The 12,796-nt window shown below is 39.4% G+C and overlaps 1 protein-coding gene across 10 annotated transcripts in view; it reads right to left on the bottom strand.

Annotated features, from left to right (window-relative positions):
• The window catches only part of CLIP-190 (Cytoplasmic linker protein 190), a 107,714-nt gene that overhangs the window by 88,011 nt on the left and 6,907 nt on the right, over positions 1-12,796 (bottom strand). For 2 of the 10 annotated variants that reach the window (XM_067768982.1, XM_067768987.1), the window contains exon 1: positions 2,367-2,450. The exons of the other annotated variants lie outside the window; for them this stretch is intronic. In XM_067768982.1, coding sequence (XP_067625083.1) covers positions 2,367-2,444 — 78 coding nt within the window. In that variant the 5' untranslated portion in view covers positions 2,445-2,450. Of the gene's footprint in view, positions 1-2,366; positions 2,451-12,796 lie in introns of those variants that run through there. 10 annotated transcript variants of the gene reach the window in all.

The following is a 12,796-nucleotide window of genomic DNA, read 5'->3' as shown; positions in this document are numbered from 1 at the left end:
TCTATCATATGGGAAAAGTTATACAACAACTTTAGGCTTTGATCAAGTCTGCTGAGGTGATTGGTCAACAGAACAATTATTGCACCTTGAGGATCTCTCTTTTATCGTTTCCCTGCCGCTTAAAAAGCTTATCCCAAACAGCTTTTGTTCTCTGGCTCGTACGATTTCCTATAAAATTGTTTGGCAAAAGTCTTCTAACAAGTCCCTACTCGTCCCGAAAATCAAGTTCAAAAGTTTCGGAATTTTTTTCTTTTCAATTTCTTTTTTTGCTATTTCCTTCATTATACTTCATTCTGAAGAGTGAAACAAATTTTTTCCGAACGAATAGCCACTTCTCTTTTTAATATTTTTTTCTTTTTTTTTTTTTGAATTTTTACACAGGAAGTTCTAAAACAAGTTTGTCAAAATATAATTAGCCATTTAAGTGCAAATACATTTTTGTTATTTTATTTATTCCTCAGCTCAGTGATTACAAAATGGTCATAGCCAATATCTAAAATTCCCATATGCTTTGAAGTCTCTGTGCTATACAACAAATTCACTCTAGTGAAGCCAATATTTTTCGTGAATAAATAGGGCGGCCGCCTTGGTGTGGTGGTAGCATGGCTCCTCATACCACACCGAGGGTTCTGGGTCCAACTCCCAACCAAAGTAGCATCAAAAACTTAGAAACAAATTTTGTCTGTATTTCTGCCATGAAAAAGCTTCTCAGTTAAAATTCATCTGCCTTGCAGATGCCGTTCGGAGTCAGCTTTAAATCTGTAAACTCAACATAAAGAGAATTGCAATTGAGCTAAAACCTTAAAACTTCTCACATATGTAGTAAGTGCAGAGCACAGAGGCAAATCAACAAAAGGGGGGAATAAAAGACAATTCATTTATACAAATGAATCGAAGCTCAGAGGAAAATGTGTCCTGAAGCACAGAAACACTTAAGGTTCATGAATTTTGATTTTGAAACTGTAGCTATTGTATCTACTGTAGCCGCCATATTCGAAACAAAACTATAAAGGAAGAGCGCTAAACAACAACTACAAGAGCGCAAGTTATGTTGTTGTTAGGTGAGAGAACATGCTATACACGTGTATACCGATGGTTACAAATTAACGGAAGGGGTCGGATCTACTGTTTACTGTGTCGATCCAGAAATATGTAGTCCTACAGCCTGCCATATTACAGCAGCGTCTTTCAGATGGAAATTATAGCCGTGAAAAAATCAGCAGAAATTTTGGAGGAAGCGTTTTTAAGCTGCAATCGAGTCAAAATATAAATTGATCGTCAGGCTGCGATTAAGGCAATAATCTCACGCAGTACCTCATCAAGAAGTGTTTTTGGAATGCAAAGAAACATTGGCTGCGCTCAGGCCGGAACATACATGCTGGGTTCACGGGATAGAAGATAACGAAAAGGCCGATTAGTTGGCATAGGAGTGTGCAACACTCGTTGAATCGACAAGAGAAGTCCCAATCCGTTTGGGAGAAATCAAAAGAAGTTGCATATGATGGATCAAGCAGAAAAGGCGTGTGCAGAGCGAGGGGCTGCAAAATTTGGAAGATTATGTGCAAATTCTACGACATTACACTCAGAAAGTGGCTCATATCTCTGAAGAAATAAGACTTGAGGCTCACGATGGGCATATTAATTGGACACACTGCCTTCTGGCGTCACATGCTTAGAAGTTAGGCAGATGTAGGAAGTGCGAACTGCAGGAAGAAATGGTTGAGCACCTTCTGCATTCATGCCTTGCGCTCGCCGGGTCGAGGCTCCAGTTATTAGGGGCGGCAGAGTTGCCATATTTCAAGGCAGCAATTATTTGCCAATAGGACGGAGTGCTGGCAACTTCTTCGTTTGGTCGTCAAACAAATTTCGGTAACACCATTGACACATTCAATCTATGTGAGGTATATCAACCGGCGAGTTCAAGCTAACCTAACCTATGATGTTAGATGACTAATAGCTTCTGTACAGCGAAGTACGCAATCTACATAGATGGTCTTAAAGTTCACATATGTTCAATAACTTCGCTCCACTTGAAAAAGCGGTTGAGTTCTTTCTTAGCAGTCACCCTAATTTTATACGTTCTTGCGGGTGGAAGGTGACTTTTAATATGCTCTCCGTATTGTGGGTGTACCAGAATTCATTTACTCAATAATTTTAAGTGAGTTTTTCTGAAAGTCAGCCATTTTTGGCAAATTAATGCAATTATTTATTGTAAATGTGCATCAGAAGCGTTTGTTTTCCAATGAGTTTATTGCGTTCTAATTCTTTTGACTGGTTTTATTATTTTGCAGTTAAATATACCGCCAACGCATTCTATACTTAAACACAGTGCTGTGGAATTTATTTCATAGGCAATACATACATACATAGGTAAGCACATATCCAGTTTTGCTAAATGGTCCATTTTGTATATTGTTTGTCGTGAACTGAAAGCGAGCTCTCATCGGTTTGGTAGTAATTATAGCTAGATTTCAGAAGATCAAATGTTTTATTTATTTTTTATTTATTTGTTAGTCTACAAATTTTGCAATTAATCAGACTAAATATGAATGAATGAATGAATATAAATGCGGATTACAGTGTAAAATTAACAAGCATACATAGTGAGCAAAATTTTATTATAAAATATGTATATACATATATTATTGAATCAGTTGTCGGGATGGACTGTGATGCCGAGAAACGGAATTGATTATCAGTGCTGTCGGAATGGACGTGATTTCGAGCAGCTGATGTATATTTAACACACAATAGTAGGGCTGCGATGTGTGGGAGGTTGGAAAGGACGTGATTGCAAGCCAACCGCTCAAAGTAACTATTGATAATTAGTGCTGTCGGAATGGACGTGATTTCGAGCAGCTGATGTATATTTAACACACAATGAGTAGGGCTGCGATGTGTGGGAGGTTGGAAAGGACGTGATTCCAAGCCACCCGCCCAAAGTAACTGGAGCAGGTAACAGATTTAGTTTAACATGTGATTTTGAAACAGTTATGAGTTCAAGGCAGTGAGTATATGTATATTTTTTTATACTGTAAAGTGTGTCGCAAGTCTCAATATTATTGCAGTGATTATTGAAATCTTGACACAGACAACGAAGAGGTTCATGCATTTGAAAATTCGATCTACATGTATTTAAATATAGCGGTTGGAAATACCGAGGGCCTAAAAGGGACATTAAACATCACCTCGCCAAGCAGAAATGGACTGTTTATCATCCCCCTTATTAGTTTTACCATAAATAAAACGCCAAGCATCTCCCTACGGCTCTGTAGTGAAGGCAGCTGTAAAAGTTTTAACCGGCTGCAATAGGGCGGTAGGTTCCTTGATGGATCCCAGGGCAAATGATTTAAAGCAAAGAGCAAAAATTGCTTCTGGACCGATTCCAATTTTTCGCTATGAACCTGATAACGCGGGTTCCAGATAATGGAAGCATATTCCAATATAGGTCTTACTAACGATAAAATGAATGAAAATTTTACGCCAAATATAAAGCGATGGTCAATATTTTCTGATATTAGGAAGTTTTAATTTAGCGCGTTAAGATCGAAGTTGAGTAAGAGTGGCTTGTGTATCCCTTTATATGTCGCGGCCTCCTTCTGTTGCTCAGATTGCAGCTTTTGATAAAAGAATTTCCGACTGCTTATGTCTTTCGTAGATGGGCTGTCGATTCTGCTCAAACGGCTGTGTTATGTTTGCCTATAATCGCCTAATGGGTTAATGCTTAACAAACAATTTCTGTTGACTGAAGAGTCTCCGCTTTCCAAGGACTTAAGAAGTCATCTCCGAAAGCATTATGAAAAAATACTGCATCTTAGGGCTTAACCGTATGTAGAAGAAAAGCACAAAGAGGTCCACAGTGATAACCAAAAAAATGCGTCAGACCCCCTATGCAGTGGCGTAGTGAGGTTTTCTTGCGCCCGGGGAAAAATATTTTGTTGGCGCCCCCACATTACCAAAGCAATATAATTTTATATATTGAAAGATTAATAAACCAATACGGTCGTAGGCTGAATATATCATATATAAATAGAGTCAAATACATATTTTATAATAATATGATTATAATACATTAGTAAAACTCATATCTATGTGCAAATGTACCTTTCCTTTGAGGAAGCAATAAAATATATACATAATAATGTTAGGTCACTTCAGTTTTAATTTGCTGAATGAACGTTCGCCGCTAGCAATTGATACTGAGATAGTCAAGAGTATTTGAAGTGTCACTCGCAAGTTTGAAAAACATCTTCTCCATACGAGATTATAAAAGTAAGTAATTCTAACGGAGTTTTAGGTTCAATTTCTTTTCTACTGCGAAGTAATGTTTTGAAGTCACATATTTCGATAAAAAGTGCTGTTCCATCGCAATCTGTATTATAAAATTCACCCAAGTTCTTACAATTTCTTTCTAAGTCTATATTATCCTTGTTTAACAAATTTCCAACGTCTAAGGGAAACCCAAATCTAAAATTAAGGTCATTTAGTCGTGTAAATCTTGACGATCGAGAACACTTTCAACGTGAGAAATTTCACTTCTGTGGAAAGACCAACATCCCTAGCCGATACTCCGGGCATTTTGCGGAGCCTCTTTACACATTTTACTATATCATATGGCCCCTATTATGAGCATTTTTCGATCTTCGATCTTCGCTGGCTATCGAACATCGAAAATCGAATTTGAAATTGGTATTATGACATATAATATCTGTCGAAATTTTCGTTGTGTATCTAATTTTGAAGCGAATAGAAATTAGTCGTCGACGCTGTATCGAATTAGAAGAAAATTGTCGCTTCCCAAGGCAGTCGGTTCTATGTACCGGAGCGACTCGGGATTTTTCCCGACCAAGGACTGTCATTTCAGTGTGACCCCATTTAATTTGTTTCGTCCCTCCCACAAATTGTCATCCTCCCAGCAGCTCCTTGCAGCAGGACTGCTCCATACTCTCTTACTCCGGGAAGGCATCGAATCCAATCCGGGTCCGTCTCCTGACCCCGGGCCTGAGAAATGGTTTTGCTGCATCTGCCGGAAAAGAATCTTTTTAGGACGGTCATACTCTGTTCAGTGTGTCTCGTGCAAGGGATGGTTGCATCGGACAGGTTGTTCTGGGCTTGATCCCAAAACCCGACGTCCACGTAACTTTTATAAATCTTTTGTGGCTCCTTGCTGTTCACGCCCAAGGGCGTCCCGTAGTCTACGCCTAAGCGCCCCCCCCCCCCCCCCCACTACCTTCCAGCAGCCACGCTGCTCAGCAAGCCACAACAAGTACCCGCTGCTGCTCGCGCCCCACGGCGCCAACAACTCAAACAGCTGATACCACTCATAACTACTACCTTCGTAGTAGAGTTGGTAGCAATGCTGAGCATCAGCCCCTGCCCCCGTCTTCTCCCCCCCCTCTTTTCCGGCAGCAATCGTGCAGCTCAGGGAAACAGACTCTTAGTCCCTACCTCCGTTTGCACCGTCTGCCAGCACAGAATATATAGGTTTGCGACATCCGCCCAATGCAGCTCCTGCCTTGGGTGGTGCCACTTTCCCAGATGTTCTAGTCTCCGCGACGGCAACCCCCCGACGGGTTTCATCGCGCCATGTTGCCAGGCCGCAAACCCAAATCATCCGGGTACCCCAATGCTTGCCCAACGACGCCCAGTCCAGGGCCACAACAGCAATTGCGTCCTGGCCTTCCACAACCCAGGCGTTGTCACCCGTCACTTACCCCCAGAGTGGCGGTGTCTCCCCTTATGCACTTCAGAATTCTGCAGTTAAAATGTAATGGACTAACTGGGAAGATTACGGAGATAGTCGATTTCATGAAACGGCACAACATCCGCATTGCTGCGATTCAAGAGACTAAACCCACAGCAAGATCTGCATTGCAGACCTGCTCTGGGTATAATGTCCACAGGAAAGACCGCGAGAGCGGAAATGGAGGCGGCCTCGCCTTTATCATACACCACTCTGTGCAATATTATATATTTGACCCTGGCATCGACCGCAGGGACAATGTCTTAGAACGTCAAGGCCTATCTGTCCGGTCAGGCGATGCAAACCTAGAAATCATCAACATCTACATCCCTCCTGCCACCTGTTGCCCCAGTGGATACCGCCCTAATATCAGGGCCTTACTTACTGGCAACAATCGCATTATCTTAGGCGATTTCAATGCCCATCATGATCTATGGCATTCAAACTTGCGGGCTGACAGTAGGGGTGAGATGCTGGCGGATCAAATAGAAGAAACGACGTTCTGCACAATAAACGGAGACGCCCCCACACGTATGGTAGGAAGCTGTCACAGCTCGCCAGATATCTCAATCGTGAGCGCAGAACTCGTAAACTGCGTCAACTGGCAGCCGATGGTAACATTGGCATCCGACCACCTGCCCATACTTATTTCCCTCGAGTGTACCGCCGACTTCATCGTCACTGAAAAACGCACATTCATAAACTTCAAAAAAGGAAAGTGGGAAGAATATAAATCCTTTAAAGACAACCGCTTTGCTGCCCTCCCTATCCCGACTGATGCCAGCCAAGGAGAGCGTGCCTTCCGTAAGGTCATTGAATCCGTCTCGGCACGTTTCATTCCCGCCGGGAGAATTCCCGAAATCTGGCCCCCCGGCGGAGGCCGCAAACTTAGCGAGAGAACGTGACCTTATAAGACAGGCGACCCCCAAATAAGAGATATAAACCAACGCATCAGATTGCTTGTGGATGATCACAAGCGGGCGAAATGGGAGGAGCACCTAAGGGGTTGTAACCTCTCTACCGGTGTGGGTAAACTTTGGTCCACCGTAAAGCCCCTATCGAATCCGACTAAGCACAAAGACAAAGTTTCCATCGCCTTTGGCGACAAAGTGCTGTCGGATGCGAAAAAATGCGCGAGCGCTTTCTGCCGATAATATATAATGCATCCTACGGTCAACAAAGATAGACGGAAAGCCAATAGACACGCACATAAACACAAATTCACCGCGTCACCAATCACCATCACCGCTAAAGGGGTTGAGGACGCCATTGGTCGCGCTAAACCATCCAAAGCAGTGGGCCCACAGGGCATAGCCATGCCGATGCTTAAAAGCCTAGGGAAAGAGGGTTTCAAATATTTATTTATTTATTTATTTATTTATTATTACGGTCTTTAAGACCTAGTTTAGGTTAAAATAAGAGATAAAACATAAATACTCATGTCACATTTAGTGACGTACAATATAAAAACAATTTTTCTTTGAACTTACTAATATTTTCACAGTCTTTCAAATCAGAAGGTAACTCATTATACATTTTATACCCTAAATATTCAAGAGACCTTTTGGCGAACTCAGTTCTTATTCTAGGCAGTCTTATATTATTGCAATTTCTTGTTCCATAATTGTGGATTTCATGATTATAATGTATTTTACTACTCAGGTAATTCGGTAACATTCCTAACCTAAGTTGGTGTATAAATTTCAATGTGAAATAACTAACTGACTGTTTAATACTAAGCCAGTTTAATCTATTGAGCATTACAATTTTTGGCGTTCTTGGAGGACATTTTAAAATAAATCGCATTGCCTTGTTTTGCTGTATTTGAAGTTTCTTAATATATATATCATTACTTAATAGCAGAATAGTAGGACAATAAATAAAGTGTGGTTCAATAATTGAACGATATACCAATATTTTATGACTTTGACTGATATGTTTACATGTTCTATACATGAAGCCTATTTTCTGTGCAATTTTCCTTTCCAGATAAGTTACATGCTCTCCAAAATTTAGATTATCATCAATCAAAACTCCTAAATACTTAATTTTTTCTACTCTTCGGATTTCCATGTTTTTTACCTTCAGCGTAATATTATTTAAACTATTGTTACTTATGATATTAGTGTTTTTACAAAATATCATGAACTTAGTTTTTTCGACATTTAATTTCAGTTTTCTAAGGCATAACCATTTGTATAGCGAGTCCAGGTCTTCTTGTACTTTCAGCATGGCACATTCTGCATATTTTTCACTTATGATAAGCAATGCATCATCCGCAAATAGACGTATTTTACAATATTTTAAGCATCTTTTGATATCATTGATATACAATGTAAACAATATTGGCGCCAAGACCGAGCCTTGTGGTAAACCAATGTTAACATCCACCACTGATGAAACCTCCTTTCCAATTATCGTTCTCTGTTTTCTGTCACCCAAATAACTCCGGAACCATTCCAAAGCCTTTCCTCTTATACCAATTTTAAACATAACCTCCAATAGCTCAGATCTATCGACAGTTTCAAAAGCCCGTTTTAAATCCAAGAAGACAGACACCGTAAATTTTTTGTCCGCCATGTCTTCTTTCCAATCTGCAATTACCATATTCAACGCTGTTTCACAAGAATGGCTCTTCCTGAATCCCGATTGTTCTGGGATAATCACATTGTGCTTCTCTAAGTATGCCACAAGTTGATCCTTCACCACTGTCTCCATAATTTTTTCATCTGTAGGTAACGTGTTAATTGGACGTAGTTCCTCGGGTTTCATTGTATTTTTTACTTTTTCAACAGGTATTATTGTTGAAATTTTCCAGTAACTAGGTACAATACCGCTGTTTAAGGATTCGTTAATTATGTCTTTGTAGAAATTAGCAGTATATGTCATGGCATCTTTAACGACACCCTCCGATAAAAGCTTGTCGCCGCCATATTTGTTTTTAAGTGATTTTGTGATAATAATAATATCGTCCACTACAATGTCAGTAAATTTAAATGTTTCAAATGGATTACTATGATTTGCGCTTATTTCATCCCCATTTACAATTTCTTCGATGCTATCATTAATTTCAACAATACTTTGTATAAAAAAGTTATTTAGGGCATTAGCTATATCATATTCATTTTCCAGGCATTCACCGTTAATTACAATTTTAGTGATATGTTTTTTAACATCATTAAGCTCGACGAGGTCTTTTAGACACTTCCACATACGTTTCATATCGCCATTGTTATGATTTACTCTATCTTCCATGTATTTTTTTTTTTTATAAATTATGGTTCTTTTATATATTTTCTTAATGACGTTATATTCGTCCCAAAATCCAGTATTTCGAGCGGTTTTATAAGATTCTATTTTTCTTTTATGCAGGTTTGTTAATTCTCGGTCGTACCACTTATTTCTTATCTGTATTTGGGTCCTCTTTATATAAGTCAGTGCTTGCATAGCCACAGTTAAAACTTCGTTTAGGGCTTTAGTTTTAGTTTCTACTCCGGAAATTGACATAAAGCTGAAATCGCATGTTCGTAGCAAAGTTAAAAGATTTTCAGCACTATAGTACTCCCAACATGTAACAGTAGCATACCTTCTCATTTTACAAAGCTTTGTTGTTGGCACTTCGAAGTGGATTGTCTCATGGTCAGAAATGCGATGTTCACCTATATTTACTGCTTTAACTTTATCATTGTTACTGAATAGCAAATCAATTCTTGTAGACGAGTACTCTGTTATCCTTGTGTCGAAGTTTATCCTTTGTATCATTGCCATTTGTGCAAATAAACTTGTTAGCTGGTTTGAGTATGTTGACGATACATTTACGTTGATATTAAAATCACCAATTATTAAATTATTATCCGCCTCCTTGAGATGTTCAGTGATGATTTCATTTAGATAAGTAATAAAGGTGGAGTCACTGCTACTTGGTGAGTGATATAGTACACCGATTTTCCATTTTAACGCGCATTTGTTTATTTTTACAATAATGCACCACACATTCATGTTGATAGCTTTATTACAAACTATGCTAAATTGTATATTTTCATTCACATACATGACAACACCGCCAGTGTGCCTACTTTGAGAGTCGCAACGAATGCATTTGTATGTCGGAATACTAAGTTCAGAATCCAAGATATGTTCTGTTGTACACGTTTCCGTACATAACACAATACTTGGTCTTCTTATTGCAATAAGACGTTCCAGCTCGATTTTATTTGCTATGATACTACTAATATTAAGATAAATGCATTCCAAGTTGTATATATTGCTATCTCGAATTGAATAATATTTTGACTTTTGCGCTGCTGTAAGGATTTTCTTTGGTTGCTAATAAACAACTTTCCTTTTCCTTGCATCTAGCTTTTGTTGGTATACGGGACAAGTTCTATCCAGAGTATCATGGTTTTCGTCAAGTCCTAGATTCAGCTGCTTGTTTGCTCGTATGCAGTTAATGCACTTGTTTACTGCATCTTTTATGCATTGTGTATGCTTATGCTCACCCAAGCATTTTGTGCATACTTCCTTTTCCTTGCAGTCAGCCGCTTTGTGATTGAAGCCTTTGCATTTAAAACAACACAATACCTGCACTGCATCATATACTCGGCAACGTTCCCAACCTACATTAAGCCTCTCTCCAGCTAGTACATTTGCGAACGCTTCAACATTCATTTCTATCACAGCATTATAATAGTTTTTCGCGTTCTTTTTCACTTCATATTGCTTAACAATTTTGATGTCCGTTTCACTTAAACAAATGTTTTGTCGTTTAATTCTTTGCACCAGTTCCTCGTCGCTATATTTAAAATTTATACCAGTCACCATGACTGCTGGTTTCACTTTTTTGGGAATCTTAACCTCATAGTTATTTCCCAGATTGTTCTCAATGGCATTTTTTATTTTGTCACGCTCATGGTCATTTTCGCTTTCAACAATAACAACTCCGCTTTGCCTTGCTACTATATTAGTTATTTGCAGCCCTTTAGGATCAACTTTCGAGTTTAGGTCAGTTTTGGTTATTTCTATATTTTGCTTTTTATTCGGCTTGACAATTAGGGGATGATTCTTTCTAATGTCTGGTAACACTTCTTTTTTTTGTCCATCATTTTTTGTTATCGCTGCGTATGACACTTTGGCTTCAACACTATTAACATTTTTCTTTATTTCATTGCACATTTTTTTATTCTCTTTACTTATTTCTTCAATCATTTTCTTATTGTCATCCTTGTTTGTTTTCAACTCATCACAGACCTGCTCGCTGCTTCGCTTGAAGCCTTCAGCAATTTCCCGTATTTTGTTCACTTCTACAACACTCTTTTCGCATGATTCTTGCGCTTTTTGCATTGCCTTAATTCTGTCGCTAAATGCAACTTCCACTGCTTTTAAAACTTGCTTTATTTCTCTTTCATGTTTCTTGAGAGCATTATCAAATTCATTCCTGTACTCAGATAGTTGTTTGCCATTTTTGCTCACTACCATCTGCATATCTTTTAGAATGTCATCTACGTTATGCACATACTGCACACAATCATTACACATAAATCTAAGCATTTCACATTCGTCTAATTTATTAACACTGTATTGGTCTATGCCAGAGCATTTTGGTGCTAAATGATAATATCTCCCACATACCCCTTCGCAACGAATTTTTGACACTTCTCCACGTATTGTACTTTTGCACTTGTCGCATTTACTCTCCATTTTTTATATAGGATGAATATATGTATATATATGTATCAAACTTTGTAAGTGTATGCGTTTTGCTTTCTTTATTTAGAGTCACTTTCTCGCAAATATATTAAATTTAAAAAATCAAACTTTATTTGGTATAATATTCTTGAAACCAACTTCTGCTTCCGCTTTTTGAGTCTCTGTCTCACACATTATTTATTCTTAAGAAGTATTTGAATATAGTTTTACCATTTTAAAATGTAAAATTCAAGGAGCAGAAATAAACACAACCGTACCGTTTTACCGTTTCGCTGTATTTGTATTTAGCGCATGTCTTCAAACTATCTCTTTCCACCTTTGTCATACCCGAGAAATGGAAAATGGCCAAGGTGGTCCCGCTACTAAAGCCTGGGAAACCAGCTAACATAGGTGAGTCGTATCGTCCGATATCTCTCCTATCACCAGTGGCAAAGACGCTTGAAGCCATTTTGCTCCCTTATTTCCAAGCAAATTTGCAGCTAGCCCCTCATCAGCATGGCTTCAGAAAACTCCATAGCACTACCACCGCGCTAAATGCCATTAGCACCCAGATAAATTGCGGTTTAAATCCATACCCCCACCATAGAACAGTACTCGTAGCGCTAGACCTATCAAAAGCTTTTGATACGGTCAACCATGGCTCGTTACTGCAAGACCTGGAATGGTCTACCCTTCCCCCATGTCATAAAAGGTGGACCGCAAATTATCTGGGTGGTCGGCAGGCATCGGTGCAATTTAGAAACGAAACATCAAAACCAAGGAGAATTAAATAAGGGGTGCCACATGGTGGTGTCCTATCCCCACTTTTGTTTAATTTCTACATATCTAAGCCACTTTCACCACCGGAAGGTGTCACAATCGTTTCCTACGCCGATGACTGCACAATAATGGCCACAGGCCCAGGCCCAAAGATCGATACGCTATGCAATAAAATAAACGGCTACCTCCCTGATCTCTCCAGTTTTTTCGCCTCGCGAAACCTGGTATTATCACCGACTAAATCTTCCGCGACCTTATTTACAACATGGACGTCCCAAAAGTCGACCATTTTAAACATCCACGTCGATGGCACTACGCTACCGACTGTCCTACACCCCAAAATCTTGGGTGTGACGTTTGATCAGGATCTACATTTTGGTGAGCACGCAGCCGCAATTGTTCCGAGAATTCAGAGCCGTAACAAAATCCTCAAATCCCTCGCTAGCAGTACCTGGGGAAAAGATAAAGAAACGCTCATGACTACATACAAAGCAATTAGCCAGCCGATTACGTGCTACGCGTCACCCATATGGTCGCCAAGCCTAAAAATTACCCACTGGAATAAACTACAGGCCTGCCAAAATACTG

This window comes from Eurosta solidaginis, chromosome 2 (assembly GCF_040869045.1).
Source record: "Eurosta solidaginis isolate ZX-2024a chromosome 2, ASM4086904v1, whole genome shotgun sequence".
Lineage (NCBI taxonomy): Eukaryota > Metazoa > Arthropoda > Insecta > Diptera > Tephritidae > Eurosta > Eurosta solidaginis.
This window is presented reverse-complemented; position numbering and strand designations above follow the sequence as displayed.